At 37.3% G+C, this 19,340-nt stretch overlaps 2 protein-coding genes across 3 annotated transcripts; both read right to left on the bottom strand.

The window, feature by feature from the left end:
- Positions 1-587: 587 nt before the first annotated feature.
- On the bottom strand, positions 588-12,056 carry pank1a (pantothenate kinase 1a). Of its 2 annotated transcripts, none has more exons than XM_065245023.2 (7): positions 11,332-12,056; positions 5,527-5,879; positions 5,038-5,291; positions 4,704-4,880; positions 4,034-4,157; positions 2,906-3,031; positions 588-2,763 (listed from the first exon to the last, which is right to left on the bottom strand). In XM_065245023.2, the coding sequence occupies exons 1-7, from the start codon at positions 11,552-11,554 to the stop codon at positions 2,704-2,706; spliced, it is 1,317 nt and encodes a 438-aa protein (XP_065101095.1). In that variant the 5' UTR covers positions 11,555-12,056; the 3' UTR covers positions 588-2,703. The 2 variants fall into 2 exon arrangements, with proteins under 2 accessions (XP_065101095.1, XP_065101097.1); XM_065245025.2 differs by lacking the exon at positions 11,332-12,056 and adding an exon at positions 10,603-10,811.
- A 4,019-nt stretch (positions 12,057-16,075) lies between these two features.
- On the bottom strand, positions 16,076-19,134 carry LOC135737427 (uncharacterized). Its single transcript, XM_065255247.2, has 9 exons — positions 18,869-19,134; positions 18,507-18,783; positions 18,245-18,422; positions 18,044-18,120; positions 17,781-17,961; positions 17,384-17,632; positions 17,079-17,250; positions 16,816-16,964; positions 16,076-16,606 (listed from the first exon to the last, which is right to left on the bottom strand). Exons 1-9 carry the CDS (start codon positions 19,132-19,134, stop codon positions 16,359-16,361), a joined length of 1,797 nt encoding a protein of 598 aa, XP_065111319.1. The 3' UTR covers positions 16,076-16,358.
- Positions 19,135-19,340: the final 206 nt, after the last annotated feature.

Raw genomic sequence — 19,340 nt, 5'->3', positions numbered from 1 at the left:
TTTCCCAAATCTTTCTCAAGCTCTGCAGTCATCATTGGTCAGATGTTTACCGGGTTTTTACACTCACCCATCCCTTTCAGGAGGGGGGGGGTTGTTAACAGCTAACTGTGCATAACCTACTACATCTTAGATAAAGCCCCCTCCCATTTTTTTTTTTTTTGAAGTCCCCACCAGTCAAAATTTCTACCCAGTAAAATATTGTAGACATGGCGTAATATAAAGGATGTATAATTGTAATAAATATATATAACTAAACATAAGTAACACAATTTCGTTTTTTTTTTTTTTCATTTTAATTTATTTACAGGTCTTATGGTCCCATTGCAAATTTGTTAAGACCCCCTGCCTACTGGTTGAGAAACACTGGCCTATAGGGGGGTAAGGTGAGCACAGTGCTGTTCATTTGCTTTTGAAAAAAGCTTTTATCAGGTGCGTTTACAAGGGGTTGTGTGACAGGTTTAATAATGTTTTGGCTATTCTTTTCATTTTACCTCTGACAATTTTTGTGTTTACTTTGCTGTGGTTTATTTACATAACTGTGCAACTGGTATTAAGTGATAGAGAAGAAAAATAAACACTTGAATATTTCTTTAAAACTTTATTAGTCTCTAAAAATGTCCTTTCTAAAGTCTCATCATCCATTAAACCCAGTGATGCAAACAGATATCAAGTGTCTTCCATTTTTATAGTGAAGTCACAAATTTCACTAATAAGAAAAATACAGTGACTGTTTTCACTTCAGAGAAATGGAAAGACATAAATATATACAGATTTGTACAAACTGATACAATAGCACAAAATATCCCATTCAATTAGCTTCAAACAAGCAAAACAAAGAATAATTTCTCTAAACTGTCAGCAGGAGCCCAAGAAAAACACAAAAAGTTTTAAAGACAAAGGAACCCCTCCTCCCCCCGCAAAAGTTCCCAGTCTTTTCAATTCTGTATAACAGTATAGTGGCCGAGACAAAACATGAGCAGCCAGATTTCTGAGAAAAGCAGTCAGACTCTCTTAGCCAAATTGCAATCTGCAAACAACATTCTGGGCTACTGATTCTTATGCATAGCAAGGGCTGATCGTTACACACTTTTCAGATAAAGTGAATCAGACAGCAAATCAAAAATGATCTTTCATTATATACACACTAATACAAACTTTCATTGTTGTTTCACAGTACAATTTTAGATATTTGCATCCAACCAGTGTGCTGCTGCTTACTGGTATAAAAATAAGAAATACCAGCAACATAATTATTTTTTATAAGACGACCCCTCCCAGAAACATAAAGTTGACTTTTTGTTAATAAAAGCTAACGTTAAAGATTGGGTAAAGCATACAGCTCTATTAAGTAATTGCACAATGAATGTTAATAAAGTTAACTGCAAACTGTGTATCTAAAAACACATTCATACCAAATATACAAGTCCAAATAAACCCATAAGTATACAAAGTCCAACATGTTTACATGTGCAATTTATCTCAACACTTTACATAAGTTGAAAATAAAAAAGGTTTATAGGTATTTTCTGCCTTGGTAAACAGAATATATTTTATGTTATAATCGGTCAACTAAGATTACAAAAATACTCTAAAGCCAGGCATCTTTCAGGAGTCACCCTGTGGTACATGGCCTGACAAACAGGAGTGTTGGTATTGGCTGGTTCTCGGGTTTGAGTTCTCCCGTTTACAGTTTGGCACACAATGGAAAGCCATTGAACTGTCTAAACATGTTTGATATTTGAATGGTGAGGGAACTTTGAACTCTCCAACTATCTATTTGGACCACATGCAGGAAGAAGGCAAATATACTGTACATATAACCATATGCTGATTGTAAAGTTACTTTGGTTTAAAAGGAAAAACTCTGCAACACCAAAATCTCTGGGCAAAGAAGGACCAAACACAGATAACTGGGTAGGACCATTTCAAAAGTCAGTGTTTTTTTTTTTTCGTGCTACATATCAAGTCATACCACATGTGGGACATTAAAGAAATTCCCTAACCAAACTGATATCAAATTGGCCACTTGGTCCCAGGAATTCCGTCTCAAAATTAAAACCACTTGAGACACCCTGAGCTTTCTTTATATCCTTTTAAATTAAAGGCTTCATGTGAATAATTGTTCATATAGATATTTTCTGATTCCCATTTAAATAACTGCATGGAAAACCGCAAACAGCAGTGAAGAAAAGTTTGTTACATGCTGAGCAGAAATCTTAAACCAGGTCCTTGTCCTAAACAACAGACTTATTCAACGTAGGACCCAAGACTTGTATAACAACTAGAATTTTTTTAAATAAAATGTTAAAACATTTTTTGGGATTTTAAGAGAAGTTTAGGTCCACTGTTTAGCAGCGCCCAGGGACAAAGAACGTTTAAATACAGAAGTGCCACTCTCACCTGGCGGCAGCTCAAGAACAAGGTCATTTAAACATTTGAGCTATTAATACAACAGAGCTATTTACAAACCGTACAATAGGAAAACAACAGGAAAACAAAAATGTTCGGTTAGAGTCACCAGTCTGAGAGTGACAAAATTAGTCATAAAAATATTTTTAAAACCATCTTTTAACAGTTATTTACAGTTAATGGCTCTTTCATATTTCCTAGTGTTCCCAGTATCCAGTTTTCCTGTTGGGGCTTCCGTTTGGAAGTCTTAAAGCAGCTTCTGGATAATCAGACAAAGATGTTGAAGCCTTTCCTTTAGTCGTCGGAAGACGATTTCAGCAGTTCTAAGAAAGCTCCAACAGCTCCAAAGTACCCCTAAAGACAAAAACACGTGTAAGTGTACATATAAACATGCACCTGCACAATTGTTAGTTTGTAGGGAAGTCAAATATAACAAAACATATTTTCACTGAACCACTGGCTATATGTTAAAAGCAGCAAAAGCCTACAAAATTACCTCATGTTCTAGGAAGAGGGCCCTCATTTGGCCCTTGGACCAAAAATCCATAGCATAGGCAAGAAGCTTTGTTGACACGGTGTTTATGCGAAGAAAGTTCCCGACAAAAACAACCCGTTCAATTTTCTGCAAAACAAAACAGGAACATTGACCAGTTACAAATAAGACATAAACACTGATTTAAAAAGCAAATATACAGAATTTTTTAAAATGCATTTTAATATGGTAAGCTAACAGTACTAGACCTATATTAGGAACAGTACAAATTATATTGCACCTGCAGGACATCTTCACTACCACCAGGGGGAAACATCACATTTGATAAATGGTCCATTTCAGTTTTCTAAAATGATGAGTGCTTAAAGAGGTCTGTCTGGAGCCAATTTTTGTGCCATCAAAATACATAATAATGTGATTAAGGTGTGATTATTGACTGCATTTTATTTAATGTTTATGCTCGGATGATATTCTGTACGCTCTGAAAGCCCTGTACAATGCTGCTTGATCACCAGGTTACAAGGCAACACTGTAGAGAAGCCCAGAGCGGTCAGACAGATGCCATGCCAGCTTCCGTTTTCAAAAGAAATAAAAAATATAATAAATATAGTATAGTGATATAGTAAACAGACTGTAGGGATTACAAACCCAAATAATAACCCATAAAATATTTTCCCAATGATTTATCCCTAACTTCATTAAAAATCAAATTTTGTTAAAATGTCACCTCAATAAAATAACTTCCTTGTAGTATTAAAGCCAAATAAATCAATATCATTAAGTTTGCTAGTAAAGCCGATTCTGCGTAGGCTTTCTGGTTCTGCCGCATTGTTCACATCGACATGCAATTACACATGCAAATCGCTAGTAAACAATGTCCACGGGCATGTTACAGTATCAAGGCAAAAGCCAAAGAAGTAGCTGATTGTCTATGTTTTTGGAGAAGCATCAGTAAGGGGTGGAGGTAAACCCGAGTTGTTAAATATAGCTCCTCAACTTGGTCCATCATTGTTTTTACCATGACAAGTGAAAATATTTGGATTGGACTTTAGGAGGTGTTATAGTGTTATCAATAAGATCTGTGGGTATAAGTAGTGTCTGCTTTTTTCTGCAGCCGGACATACAACACACCTCATTGACTGCACACATTCGTGCAATGGAGCCGATGTTGTTGGTGATGGTGACGAGTGTTGCTCGTGCCAGGTCCTCTTTAGAAATACTGTCTCTTTTCTCTTTGCTCATCATATGCCCAAAACTAAAACAAAAAAACACAACACATATTTGTGTATCAAGCAGACAATCCTAAACTTAGAACAGTAACTGGTTTATCTACTTCCATAATAATGAAACAAAAAATACAGAAAACAGAAAACAAAAGAACCACGTCTGCATTGATCTACAGTAAAAATCCAGATTCTTTTCATTTTTACAGTAGTAATTGTTTATAATAGATACTCTTCTACTGTTGTGTTTCTTAATAAACAAGTCTGAGTTCATTCCTTTTAATCATCATGGCCTCTATCTCAATGCTCTTGTTCCTGCCCATAAAATTAGAAAAAATCCATATGAGCAGATTTGCTGGGCCAGCTTAATAAAAAAAAAATCCTTAATCTGTTTTTCCACACTTTACCCTCATGACGTCACCTCAAATGTTTATCAAGGAATGATTTTATACTAGGTTGTGTTATGTGAGATAAGCAATCCTACATGTGAGACAGTGTAAATACACCTGCAGAATCACTTTCCTTTAGAGGCCATTGCCACCTGATACCATAAACGTAAACCAAGAGTGTCTTTGTACCTCGAAGCCACAGCTGACCCCTGCAGTCCGAAACGCTCGTAGTCTCCCCCGTAGATATCCTTTACCAGTTTGTCCACATTGGTGCTGTCACCTTTACTGGCCATCTCAAGGGCCTCTTCAAATGTGTCGCAACCCGTCAAAAGACAACACAGCCCTAAAAATGTCCCACCCCCGAGACTTTGGGAAAAAAGAAAAATATTAAAATGTATGGTTTTAAAATGTATGTTTTAAAAAAGGACTTGACTGTACGTTCACATTTTTCAAACAGGCTTCTGTGCTTCTGTGTTAATTAAAATGGAGCAAGCCGTCGGCTTTGTGTTATTTATGTGCTGACCTTGTGCCTGTCACACGTTTGTAGTTGTCTTTGGAGTACACTGCCAGAATGCTGACGCCCGAACCAATGTTAACCAGCAACATGGGGAAAGGGTTGTCAAGACAACAGGGTCTCTTGATGCAGTTCTGTGTGTCAGACGGGTTCTCAAAATAATAGCACTCTGGATGACCATTAAAGCCGACTGAGTCTATGTACAACAGCCCCTGGATCAGACAGTCCAACTCATCCAGCTTCAGCAGCTCTAGGTCTGCCATCTAAAAACAAAGAAAGAAAGAACATTACTTTTACATTTGGAAAAATGTACATTTGCTACAAAAATACATTTTGCAGCATCACTCATGTAGCCCAGCCCCCCATGAAATCTAATAGGTTCAAAAGCCCATACCACTGTATAGGCAGACAAATTGCTTGATGCTGCAAATACTAAAAAAACTACTTATGATTAATACTACTTAATGGTCAAAACTGTAGTGTGGTCCTCTTCCTCACCGTTCTGAAGTCATTCTCAAACTTGTAGGCTCCACCACCAGTGGCACACAGTGTGGTGTGCAGGCTTGAAAAGTGCTTGTCCCTGCCCATCTGAATAAATCTATGCATGCCAGTAGTTGGAAAGCGGATAAAGTGCAGGTTTCCTGTGCGCCCGCAGATGGTTAGGTTGCGCAGTTCAAGGTGAACGTCACGGACGCCACTTTTGCCGTAAGCCGTGTTGGAGGTGAGGTAACGGCGTATGCTCTTCAGATTCTCTACCTCCTCCTGTTCCTCTTCCGCAGTGATGTCTTTTGGCTCAAAGTAGACAAGTTTAACCAAAGTACCTCCGATGTCCATCCCAAACCATGGGAAGGCTGGAGAGACACACATTAAGAGAAAGAAAGAGAGAAGATGGATCAATATCACTAGCACCTGAAAAAAAGTATTCATGTACTAATTAAATTTTCAATAATGTAATAAGATTAGAGTATAAATGACTCTCTCCAAAAAATATTTCATTCTTATTACTTTCTAAATCCTATTTAGTAAATGACACAAAGATAGGCTTGAAACGGCTCAAATAAATCATATAAAAATACATTAATTATTCTAGTCACACTTTTAAGGTCCAATTCTCAGTCACTATTAACTACGTTTGCCTTAATATACTACTTATTACTGCTAATTAATACTTAGTAAAGTAGTTGTTAAGTTTAAGGATTGATAGGTATTGGGTATTTAAGGATGCAGAATAAGGTTTTGCAGAATTATACATGAATATGTGCTTTTTAAGTATTTATAAACAGTCAATATCTCAGTAATATTAATGCTAATAACCAACTATTTAAAAGTGAGAATTGTAAACTATACTAGAGTGTTACCATTATTCTTAGTAACTTAAAGTATTTAAAATGAGAAGTTTAATAGACGGTTTCAGCAGTAACAACATAAACAAGCGGCTTTCGTGGTAAACGCGTAACTTTCGGTAAACTCCGGTAAGAATAAATAACAACAAAGTAATTTAAACGTAGTTTATTTATATAAGAAGCAAAATTAACAACATGTAGATTACCTAGGAAACCAAAACATTTGTTTGTTTCGACGAGGTATTTGTTTTAGAGTTCAGTTTAGCAACTAGTAAGACCATTAAAAAAACCTGAAACTGGAACTAAAGTTCAGACCAGACACGTATCGGGTCACTGCACGTGCATCCGATGAAACGGTCTATACATAAAAAACACGCATTTAAAAGGTGGGGTGCATGATCTCTGAAAGCCAATGTTGACATTTAAAATCACCTTAACAAACACCCCCCTACCCCAATAGAATCTGGACTTTCTTTTGATAGACCCGCCCCACACTTATGCAACCCAGGCAACGATCTCTGTTAGTAGACACGCCCCTTATTGCTGATATCAGCAATCTCTTAAACCTCATTCACACAGACCTCTGGTCCCAGAAAATACCCGTAAAATTGCCAGACAAGCGTCTGTGTGAACAAAAACTCGTTCCGTTAATCTTCTGGGATCGTTGCCGGAAAGAGGACCTAGTAAGATACGCGGGTAACCCTCTGTGTGAACAAGAATGCCATAAAGGGCGTGTCGAAGTGAGGACGCCCGCGTCATCATCACAACACAAGTTATGGTTCAGCTCCTTACAACGAGAGATAACATGTATATAAACAATCACCACGAGAAATGTTGCAAACTAGATTGAAGCAGTTATCAGGAAATGATATATGAGACGCATAAACAATGACGCACGTGCCGTAGTGAGGACGCGCGTGTCATGGCAACATGAAGTTGGTTCAACTCTTTAAAATGAGGGATTTACAACATTCACTACAAGAAATGTCAGCATACTAGACTGAAGCGGATATCAGGTAAGTTAGCTCGTTACTTACTGCGTTGAAACGGAGATCATTCAGCAGCATAAAAGAATATCGCGTCACGTGCTCATTTGAGCTATAATAAACGAAAATACCCGCATGTCATCCCAACGAGATATATTGTTCAGCTCCTCAAAATGCGGGTTTTAAATGCATATAAACAATCACGATGAGAAATGTCTGAAAACTGTATCAAAGCAGAAATCAGGGTGCTTGTCAAATATACACTCTGAAGCTGAGATCATTCACCAGAATAGAACTGTGCGTTCACGCGCTCCTTTGTAGTCTTATCATAAACAAAAATGCACGCGAGTTGTTTCTGGAGAGAGAAATAATAAATAATATGCAAACTTCAGACGCTGCGTAGAAGAGAGGGCGGGACTTTCAACAGGTCACGTGTCTTTCCGGGACCATCAGATGCCGTGTAATCTTGGCAGTGTGAACGAACAAAAACTCTAACTATTCTGGAAAAATACAGGATGCATTTTACGTGTATTTTACGGAATTTCTGTGTGAAAAGGGCTTTACTTTACTTTTTAAGGAAAAAGTAGTTAAATCACAGTAACTAATTACTTCATAACTGGTTACACCAAACACTGACTAGCACACACAAGTTTTGAATAAAGTCCAGTTTAAGTTATAAGTAAAAATTCATACATTCACACTGTAAACAGACTAATTTCAACATCGCAAGCAGGTCAGCCAATAAGATACACTGACTTGGTCGCCACAAGCAATGCTGCAGCAGTTAATGTGGAGTCAGCCAGTTACCATGGCAACAAGGCTGCAAATGGCTGTTCAAGGATGCTTAGCAGGTAAGAAACCAGACATATGCAAACTACAGAAGACAGCAGCATCAATACAAAGTGATGTAAAGATTACTGGTCTATAAATGAAAGACAAATCTAAGATCAGTACACAGAAATGCAGAGTTAAGGACCACTGGTTTATCAGATAATAGGTACACTAAAACAGATATGATTCTTACAAAGGTATATTCAATGGGCTAACCCTTACAAACCTAAAAAAAAATTAAGGTAGCTCAGAGACACAGATCTGATTTAAATTACCTGGCACATGCAAAGCTGTGTTCAGAAAAAGATTTAAACATCAAAGACACCTTTGTTGAGTTCATTGATCAATCAAATATATGATCCACTGAGGTATAAAATATTTTCAGCTGGTGCTGTGCAGGTGACAGTCAGTGGTCAGAACATTCTCCATTACGACATCATCTCAAATGACCCTCACACTTCCCTTCCCCCCCCAATATAGACATGGAAGTATACTGTATTGGGAGCGATATTTTGGACATCACTCTTATACTCTTATTTTGGAGTTTGCAAATCAAGTGAAAAAGAGCCCAGCTAGATTAATAGTCACTTTGAACTGTCATTGAATGGCAGGACCTCAAATGATTCTTAAAAATTTCTTAAGTTGTCACAGAAAGTCATAGAAGTAATTTTTTTGGAATTTTTTTGGAAAGAAATATTCTTTTAAAAAGTTTCAAATTATGAAAAGAGGAAAAGACCGTCCTGGCAAAGTGATGGAACAATGTTGTTTCTTCATTGTTTTATAAGCAGGAGCCAGAAGCAGCAGACGATCAGGGGGTGTGAGAGTGGTGTGACATAATGACGTTTAATCAGACAGCACAACCCATGTGGGTGAAAGGTCTGTTTACATCCTCCAGTTAGGAGAGAGAGAGAGAGAGACTGAGAGAGTATTGGCAAGAAAGTTTGGTCATGTGGGGGGCTGGGAAAGGTGAAACTGGCAAGAGAGAGTCAATGAAAGGACGGAAAGTGGTTGCCAGAAAAAGAGAAAGTGAGATTGGCAGGCAAGTCTGTGCCAATGTGAAAGAGGGGGCATTAGACTGCCAATGAAGGAGAAAGGCAATCATTGGGTAACCAAATAGAGGAAAAGAAATGTGTCTATCACTTACATAGACAAACTTAACAAGAATGTACTTATTATAGTGTCTTAATATAATGTAATGTTCTGGTGAAATTACTAAAATGCTTATCCTTGTTATTTGTTCATAAATATCTAACTATGTATTTTATAAACCTGAACTAAAGAACTTAAAGGAATAGTTCACCCAAAATAAGTAATTTACTACTATGGAAGTCAATGGTAATGGCAGCTGTGTGTTTACAATCATTTATCAAAATATGTTCTTTTGTTCATCAAAATAAAAATAAAACTTTTCATTTTGGGTGAAGTTTTTTTAGTTCAGATTTATAAAATACATTGTACATTTACTACTAGTGAAACAAATATTATGAAAGGTTTGTGATAAATGATGAGGAAGATATTTTGATAAATGATGGTAAGCACACAGTTGACGGTACCCATTGAATTCCATCGCATTTGTTTTTCCTACTATGGAAGTCAATGTTTACAATCAGCTGTGTGCTTACCATCATTTATCAAAATATCTTCTTTTGTGTCATCAGAAAAAAATTATTTCATATAGGTTTAGAACAACATGAGGATGAGAAAATGGGTAAACTATCCCTTTAACAAATGCTTGGCAGACAGTGCTAAACTGTCACATCAGTCAAAAGACTACCAGCAGAGACAGAAACATTACCAAATCTATAAATGCCTTTTATTGTTCAAATCTGGTCTGGTAAGATTACATATGAAACGCAAATTGTTAAATGTTATTTGGGTCTATTTTTATAAATGGATTAAGAAAAAAAGTAAAACAATTGCTTCCAAAAAGAGTTAAGACAATACATGGTTGAAGTTGTGGAATGCTGACAAGCTGGTCAGGCAGTTAGACTACCGCAAATAAGAACCCACAGACCTGCATTTGTGTTGTATATTAAGCTTTTTGTTGCTATTTCCTGTGCCAACATCAATTAAAACTGTAGTAAAACTAAAGTCAGGTTTTTGTTCTTAAAAAAGCCAGGAAACCACATATGACAAAATACTCTAGTATACTTTAGTGTTTACTTCAGTAAACTGTAGTAAAATAGATACTATAGTGCTTTGAAATTACAAGATTATACATTTGTAAACTACAGTATTTACTACAGTAAATTCACAATATGTGATATTACTGTATACTACAGCATACTTTTATAAAGTGGTGTCACTGCTATACTACAGTATGTTGCAGGGATAATGTTTCCTAAAAACGAAACATCAGTTGCATAAGGAAGCAGGAACCTGTCTCTTTACTCTAGGATGTGGTGAAGTCTTACCTGGCTTCCTTGAACATTTCAACTTCATCCTGCTTGCCGCCTTAAAACTGTGCAAACGTCCAAACAGCCCCGATCACCACAAGCAGATATAAACTAATTGTTCCGTTTCGCTAACAACGACGTTACACATACGGTCTCCAAGTTAAGTTTTGTCGTCGTTTTACAAGAGTGGCAGAAATAAGGAATTTTCATGCATTTTGCAGGGTGGGGGCGTTCCTGTCTGCCCCTTTAACGCGGCCACGCGAAGACAAAAGCCAAGCGGTGATTGGTCACGACGCGTCAAGCCTTCCCATCAGGGACGATTTCAGTACAACTCCTGACCGTCAGACGACCAATCAGAATGCGAGAAGAATAATCTCAAAAGGTTTCATCAAAACAAAAGACACATTTCTCTGCTATTGCATATTTGACAGGAACTGCACCCCAAGCTCGACCCTAAATGACACTTTGGACCCTTGCTGATCGTGCATAGCTGAAATGAACGATTTTAGAATCCAGTGATTCTGTGATCTTTTGCATACAGGATGTGCGTTTATGCCATGTTCTGCACAATATGCCAGTTACTGTATTTAAAAATCTTTATTATTTAATCCTGACGAATATGTGCGTTGGTCAAAACGTCCAGTGCAAAGCACACGTAAAGCATAATTAAATGTGATTGCTTATCAGATAGTCTGGAAAACAGTCACTTCTTATCCGTAAAACAATGAATATGTCTGATCAACTTACGTGGTCTGTTTTTTCTCGCAGAGTCCAGGCGCCTTCGAAGCCGACACCTCTTCGCCGGGGACCCGTTGGTTTGGGGGTCTTGATGATGAAGATGGTGGTCGTCCGTAGGGGTAAACGGGCTACAGCTGCCGTTGCTCAGCTGTCGTCGGATTGGCTTATGCACGCCGTTTGTGTAACAGGGACCCGCTCCCTTCTGGTCAATAATTGATTTGGCTTTGTCCATTTTTTTTTTTACAAAACGCAATTTTGGTAAAGCTTGTAAGCGAGCCTTACACACAAACACGCGCTGAATGTGTCTCGGGCAAGAAACAGGCTCGAGGCTAATGACCTACACCAAACGCGCTTATGTGAGAAAAACAATACGAACGATTAAACCGTTTCTTTACAAATGTCGAATTCGGAGCGAGGTAAGTAAAAGGCTAATACACGCCACGTTCGAGGTCATTGTCGGTCATATTCTAGTCCGATGTCACGGCGCTGCAGCAGCCACCCCGTCAAACAACCGGCTCGTGACGTCACCCGGAATAGCTACACGAGCCAGTTTTACAGGTCTGCTCGAGCAGAGCGTTGCGCTGTGCGCGCGCACGCTCAAAGAATTGCGTCTCTATGTTATCACTGAGCAAAATATAATATCTATCTATCTATGACACTTGACAAAAGTTTTGGAACACCCGTCCAAATAATTGAATGCAGTATCTATCTAGGTAAATCTGGGAGTAGGCCTACTAGTTTTAAAAGTAGCACAAGGAGTTTCTCTCTCAAGGGTCTTTTTTTCTCCAAAGGACTTTATCCCCTAATAAATTGGGGTTTTTTTCTCCTAGGAATAATCTGCCACTTTTGTTGTCAACCGACTGTTTTGTGCTTTCTCTTGCTTGTATAAATGTAAAGTTGCTTTGAAACAATTGTGAAAAGCACTATATAAATAAAATTGAATTTGAAAAGAGTTTAGTTTCTCGTAGCATGTGTTTTGGGGTAATGAGTTTCACTTTAGTTAGTTTTCGGGTATCTGTCTGTATATCCATCCACCTATCTGGGCGTATATGTTAATTCTGCTGAGTGTAGTTTCTCTTAGCATGTGTTGGAGTGAATGAGGTCACATGGTTTATCTTTAGTGGTTCTTCTCAGATATCATCAGAGGAAACAGGCATGGTGTTTGAATAGCAACAAACATTTTTCTCGTAATGAGAGTAAAAAAAACTTGAGTAAAAACTTTTAACCGAAATACCACATTTGGAAATATATAGTCTAATTAAGAAAACAAACTACTGGTAATTTAATGTGTATTCAAAAATAGTGGGTATATGCACATTTATACTAAACTAAACAAAAAAAAACACAAAACTAAACCAAATACAGTCAGTGATTAATAATTGGCCTATTTGTAAGCAGGGTGCGATTTGTGAAAAAAACAGAGGGGGGATGTTTTCATAGGCGTCGATTTCGGCGACTGTGGGTACCCACCATATTTCGTCATTAGTCATTTTGTACCCACCACTAGTTTTAACTTTTTTGACTGTTTTCAGTGGTTATGAAGAGCAATATGAGCGAGAAATTTGGTAATCATATTGCGACCTAACAAAAATCCATTACAATATTATTATTATTTTTTTTATATATTTCTAATTAAAATATTTCTAATATTCAGAAATGGGCTCTCCGCTCACGAGCTCTGATCGGAATAAACCCGAACCTGTCTGCTGAACTTGCGCAGAAACATCAAAATATAACCAGCTTTTTTAGATGGTTTTAAAACTAAACATTTAGACTATTTTAGCACAAATTATGAGCTTATTGACGATTTTTTTATAAATCTTGACATAATCCGTCTCTGTCCACAGCACATTTCAAAACATTTTAATTCATAAAAATAAATCATGAGAACATGAACTCATCACTGCATTTGCAGGAATTGTAAAATCTTTTTTCTTGAAGCAGCCTAACGCAATATTTTTACTCTAATAGCTTATCTTTCCCCACACATATGAACTGAGATAATGCACAACGAAAAAACAGGCAAGAATTAAATCTTGAATGGCAAAACTATATGGCACATATAACGTAGTGTCAACTTAAACATAAATATGAACAATGGATTGACTGCAAAGTTAAACCATTACAGTAGAAACAGCTTTACTGCTGCTTTTAAAGTAATAACATTAACTTTACACCGCGATGCTGAGCTACAGTGAAATGATAGAAAAGACAGATGCATTATGTGTTAGTCAATTAGCCTCATTTGCGCAATCTGGACGTGCCCGCGCCTCGCTAAACGCCTCATCTGCGTGTAACTTCGGCCATTCTCAGTGGTGTGACTGGGACACTAACTCTGCTTGTCATCATAAACAGATAATCAGATTGTTATGTTTATTCCCGCTTTATTAATATGCGGCTGAATATGCTGCCTTTGTTTCGACACACAGCTCCATAACCATCTCGCAAGTGTTGAAAGGCTATTACTCGTGAGGTGTAACCGGGTCTGTAACCAATCAGATAGCGCCATGGGCGGGACATTGAGCACGTCTGCAGAGTGGTGAATACAGAGAGGCTGCGCGGCAGCTGTATCAGAGCCAGCCAAAGTAGTGCATTTTAAAACAAAATTGACTTTAATCAAATCACGGATCCGTGATAAGTTTTGTGATCCGTCTCGCCACTAGTCTAGTAGCACTGATCACTTTAAGGGGGGGATAAATTTATCCCCACCGGGGATAAAAATAATTAAGCAGAGGCAGGGATACATTGACCAGAAAGGGGGAAATCCCACGCATCCCCCCCGGCAAATCGCACCCTGTTTGTAAGGATGAACGAACTGCTGCTAAAATTATGGCTTTTTATAACACACAGGCAGACAAACATACAAATCTTAAAGAATAATTACATCATTAAATGTTATCACACTTACACTGATGACATTTCTGGATATCAGTGGGGGAGGTACTTTCATGGTCGAACCAAAATAGATACACGCCTAAATAGCTATGAGGGGCCAAATCATGTGACAACACTGTGACTTAAACAAATCCTTGGCAGGATCATCAGAGGGAACTGGACGTCTCTGTCAATAATATGATAAGGACAGATAACAATTAAATAAGCTGTTTTGTAATACATAAAACACATCAAAATCAAGACAAGACCAAGTCCAGGAACACGGATCAGTTTTCATTATAGGCTGAGGTACTTTTGTCCATTCACCAGTTGAATAATGCAATTCATTTAATTAAATACTGTAAGTGCTTTTTTAATGTGATATTTATTGTATTAAAACCAGAGGTGGACTGGGACTAAAAAGTGGCCCTGTACTTTCTCACCCAAAGCGACCCACCACCGCACACTGGCCTAACATAAATGCTTCTTATACTTTTAAGGTAATCAAATTTATTACAAAAGAATGCATTTGAATTATATGCCAATGACATCTTACTAACAATGACATAAAACAAGGTTAAACCTGAGGTTTTTATCATTATCAAGAACAAATTAATTTACTGAAAATCTACCACAGCCAGGTAACCAAAGGTGTGAATGGACTCTGCTAACATGAGGGGCTGAGGAGGACACAGGTCTATTTATGCATTGTTTTTGGATATACTGTCCAAAATCTAAATTATTTTGTCTAACTCAAAGAAAACATAAAAAATCTAACCGAAAAACTAGTAGCTTTAAAGCTCACATAACACACGTCTTTTCTGCCAATCTAATGTTTATCTTGGTTACCTGTAGAGAAGTATTTCATTCTTCATATGTCCAAAAAGTATTTTGTGTTGTCATATTTATAAAAGAAAAAACAGCATTTCCGATTTTTGTCGGGAAAACACGAACACTTGAGGGCGTGCGGTGGACACTTGAGGGCGTGCGGTGGGCGGAGCTAAAGAGTTACGAGCACGCGCAGCCTTTGGATTGTAATCCGACAGCTGTGAGATCGTGCGAAATCAAACTTGAACTTGTTAAATAACTATGGCTTATAGTCAGATACAGCCTTACATTTATGATCCAGAATCGGATGCAGAGACAGTAAATGACCAACAGGAACAACAGCAGCAACGATTACAACAGGACGTTTCTATCTGGTAATTAGTCATTGTTTGTTTACCCGCTGTTTGTTTGTTTGTTTTTAATACGACGTAAAACTTGATGTTTTTTCTGCATTTGTCTGTTTAAAAGGTGTAAATGTCATAGGTGCAGTACAATGCCAACTGAGGCAGAAAATGTTTGCTGCCAAGAAATACAACAGGTAAAAGTGTTTTTACTATAGCTTAAAAAATATTTGAGTTAATATGACATTGTATTTCTTTTAAATTAATTGTAGTTTTCCTTAAAAACTGTTATTATTTTAATAACATGTTTATATGTTATTTCAAATATTACAATAAAAATTGTGGGCATTATCCAACCAGAGATGATGAAATTAAGTGCCTGCATAGTACTTACCTCATTCTATAAAAAGTAACGTTGCAAAGAACACTTAAATTGTATAGATTTGTTACTGTAAATTACATATCTGACATGATTTGTTTTTATATACTTATAAAGGTAAGGAGACGACTAATTCAAGCACCAACCTCTTTACAGTGTATGACAGAACATCCAGGACTGGAGGCCAACTGCCTGAATGTTTATACACTTCAAAACATAAACAACATTTACAGAGCAGACTATGGACCACTTAGGAGGAGAACAGAGGAGGAGTGAGTATTCAAGATAATAGTTACAAACATTTTACTGTTAAATAATAGATATTGTGTTTATCATCAAACCAAAACCATTTGTAGAAATATGTTTATTTCACACCAATATTAACATTGTATATATCCAAAATATTTGTTATTTTCTCTGTTATTTTTACAAAGACATAATATTTTAGTGTATTTATACACATGTGCATATATTAACCACAAAACAAGATAAGATTATGCATTAATGAGAACATTTACTAATTTTTCCATTTTTTGCCAGGCGTTTTAGGTATCTTGCCTATCGCAGTTTTGTTAGCTGGTGCTGGGGATATCTTGGCAGACATGTGCGCGTGGTCATTCCTGCATGTGTTGTCCTGCGGATTCGTCAGGAGTTTCCTGATGCTGGAGGGAACTACACTGGCTTCCGGCCACCGCTGGATTGAACCTGGAGACATGTCGGGCAATAAGATCCTCCTTTGCTGGCCTCTCAAACTGTGCTGATAGGTCCTCTGGAACAGGAACTTTCCGCAGATCCTCAACATAGGTGTCAGGGTTGTCAAATACCTCCGTGAACAGCAATCTCATCAGGTCACTGACGTATCCTGGCACAAAAAATAAAAAACTTCATAGCAAAATTTTTGAAGAAGCTTGATGCTTTTACAATTGTGCAACAACTTTTATATTTCAATTTGTTGACTGTTTATAATATTTATCTATGTAACTTCAGCCAGAAAAAAACATTTATAAATGTGTGTAATTATTGTACTTATTTGATAAGCATTTATAATAAATGCCACATTTCTGAACATACCAAATGTGGGCTCAGTTTTCACTGCCTTCACTGTAGGCTGCCCCTTCTTTGCTTTAGGAAACACCATCTTGTACACTACTGTGCCCTCTAAGGTCATTGCCTGTTCACGGTTTGCATTCTCATTGAAATGCATTGCGGCAAGATAGAGCCTAGAAAGACAAATATAAAAAAGTAATAGAAACATAAGACTATGTATATTTGAGTAATTTTTTTTTACTTTGATAACACTGTTTAGTATTGCTACGTGTTACAACAATTATTACCTGCACAGCATTCCAATGAAAGGAAAGACTACATTCTTTGGGGCAAATCTCAGTATGACACTGTGAAATGACTCAAGAGCTGAAGTTTGATGTTGGTGGCTCAGCTTTGCCACGTCTTTCAGAATTCTTTTATTGAGGAGCAGCTTCTCTACCTTATAAAGTGCCATGGTACCTGTTATAAAAGACAATTAGAAATAATACAGATACAGACATTATCTATTACATAGAGCACAATTAGTAAGTAAAATTTGTGTGCTTCTGTTTATTTAAAAATGATTCACACCTAAGAAATAAGTGTCACAAACCTGGTGTTAACCATTTACTGGGGTCTCTGGTCACTCTATCTGGATGAGCGCACTTGGGGAATAGTGGATCGTCATGAGTGTGGACATTCTGCATATGATTAACTACACTCTTCCACTTGGCAACCTTTTCAGGTCCTTCCTCGGATGTCATGGCTGACCAGTACATGTGGTTTTTTAAACCCTGCAACCACTTTCTCAACACCTGGCAGTCTTTGTTTCTTGACAATTTGTCCAATTTTTGGGATAGGCCTGAAATTAACAGTTGAACAAAATGGAAACATGGTTTTGAATAATGGCATGAAATAAAATAATAGCTACGTATGCATTAACAATAGTTTTAAAAATAACTTTTATACTTTTAAATACAAAAATGGGTGTTGTTTTTAATTCAATTTACCTTTCTCGAGGTGCCAAACATCATAGTACTGTTTGACATTTCTCTCCCTTAGATACTTCTGCACTTGTGGGTGGCGATCAGTTACAATATAGTCCACGTCCAACTGTTTGGACTCCAGAAGATCAAGACCTCTTCTGAGTCCTTCCTTCTCCATGTGTGCACTGCCTCCGACTTCGTTGCTCTAGGAGAAATCATATCAAATTACCGATTGCCAAATCACAAAAAGCAGGAAGTATTAATATGTACTGGATAACAATCTTTACCTGTACTAGTTGAATGTCCACAATTTTATTGCTTTCCAGATGCATTAAAGTGTAGCTGCCATATTTCGCAGAATGTCCTAAATAAAATATGTATTTTTTTTTTAGTTATTATAGCACAATTTGAACCTTATAAATTTCATTTTACTTTATCACGTTTACAAAGTATTGCCAACATACAATTAATGTAATGTTACAAATTACCTGGAGAATCAGCACGCATATCGCCACTCAATGCAATTTTGCCCTGCTGTTGTAGCTGCTGGAACATGGCCTGCTGATCCATCTTCCACTTGTAATAAATTGATGGTTCAAGAAACAATCGTGCATGCCTTCTGAATGTGTTGTATCCGTGTATCTGGAGATTCATTGCTCTGCAAATCTGTAAACAACATAGTACATGTTATGTTATGGGGTGTGTATTTAGCGATTTAAAGCAATCAGCACAAAATAATCAAATGAATACCTTATCCATTTGAATGAATGATGCACCAGTGAAGTACACTGCAGCTGACAATTGCAGGTTTCCGATCGGGGTACTTCCTTTCACAGGCTGGCTCTGCCACTTTCTGGTATATTGACAGTGTTCGCAGACCTGACTGAATGACACAAATGTCCCCATTCGACGTCGTTGGACATCGCAGTTGTGCTTGCACAAAGGACATGTTTCAAAAAGCTCTCTGAGAGAGTATTCAAAAACAATGTACTTTGTGTCAGTGTAATCATAAGTGTCCTCCAACCCACTAAAAATAACGACAGAGCATAGAATATTACGGATAATATCAAAGCAAATAGGAGTAGTAAGAAAGCACATTTGCAAAACATTACCTGATTTCAGTATCTGCAGCAGAGTCACCAAGCTCATATGTGGAATCATGAGGCTGTGGAATATCTGAAATGTTTACTTCATCCTCTTCCTCGTCTTCTTCCAGCAATTCCATACGAGGCCGCTTAGCAGGTGTCGCACCAAGTCTGGATGTAGAAACCTTTATTGGTGTAGATGACAGCTGACTCCATGGTTCAGGTTGTGCAGTCTCTGTACCAACACTTACATTAAATACTGTAGCCTGTGTGCCTAAGACATGAAAATACATGTATATTATTAGATTACATTAACAATTACTCAACATAACCCAGGTAAAAAAGTAGTATACTTTAGTGTATTAGAAATATGATTGAAGTACATGAAGTATAAAACAAGTATGCTTCTACTTGTTGTACTTAATTTAAAGAGTATTTAATATGTACTTTTTAAAAGTATACTTCCAAAAAGATATAATTAAGTTCAACTTAACAGTCC

The sequence above is a fragment of the Paramisgurnus dabryanus genome, chromosome 17 (genome assembly GCF_030506205.2).
Source record: "Paramisgurnus dabryanus chromosome 17, PD_genome_1.1, whole genome shotgun sequence".
In the NCBI taxonomy this organism is placed as follows: domain Eukaryota; kingdom Metazoa; phylum Chordata; class Actinopteri; order Cypriniformes; family Cobitidae; genus Paramisgurnus; species Paramisgurnus dabryanus.
The sequence above is the reverse complement of the archived record's forward strand: the minus strand, read 5'-3'. Positions and strand labels throughout refer to the sequence as shown.

What these genes read in the sequence shown, in the direction of transcription:
- pank1a (XM_065245023.2), bottom strand. Translation starts at nt 11,554, where the DNA reads ATGGACAAAGCCAAATCAATTATTGACCAGAAGGGAGCGGGTCCCTGT. An exon ending in GGGTCAGCTGTGGCTTCGAG is followed by an intron (nt 4,158 to 4,703) that starts GTACAAAGACAC and finishes TTTTTGTTTTAG; the next exon opens with TTTTGGGCATATGATGAGCA. An exon ending in CCCTCTTCCTAGAACATGAG is followed by an intron (nt 2,764 to 2,905) that starts GTAATTTTGTAG and finishes TTTTGTCTTTAG; the next exon opens with GGGTACTTTGGAGCTGTTGG.
- LOC135737427 (XM_065255247.2), bottom strand. Translation starts at nt 19,134, where the DNA reads ATGTATTTTCATGTCTTAGGCACACAGGCTACAGTATTTAATGTAAGT. An exon ending in TGGACATTCAACTAGTACAG is followed by an intron (nt 17,962 to 18,043) that starts GTAAAGATTGTT and finishes GATTTCTCCTAG; the next exon opens with AGCAACGAAGTCGGAGGCAG. An exon ending in GAAAACTGAGCCCACATTTG is followed by an intron (nt 16,607 to 16,815) that starts GTATGTTCAGAA and finishes TTTTTGTGCCAG; the next exon opens with GATACGTCAGTGACCTGATG.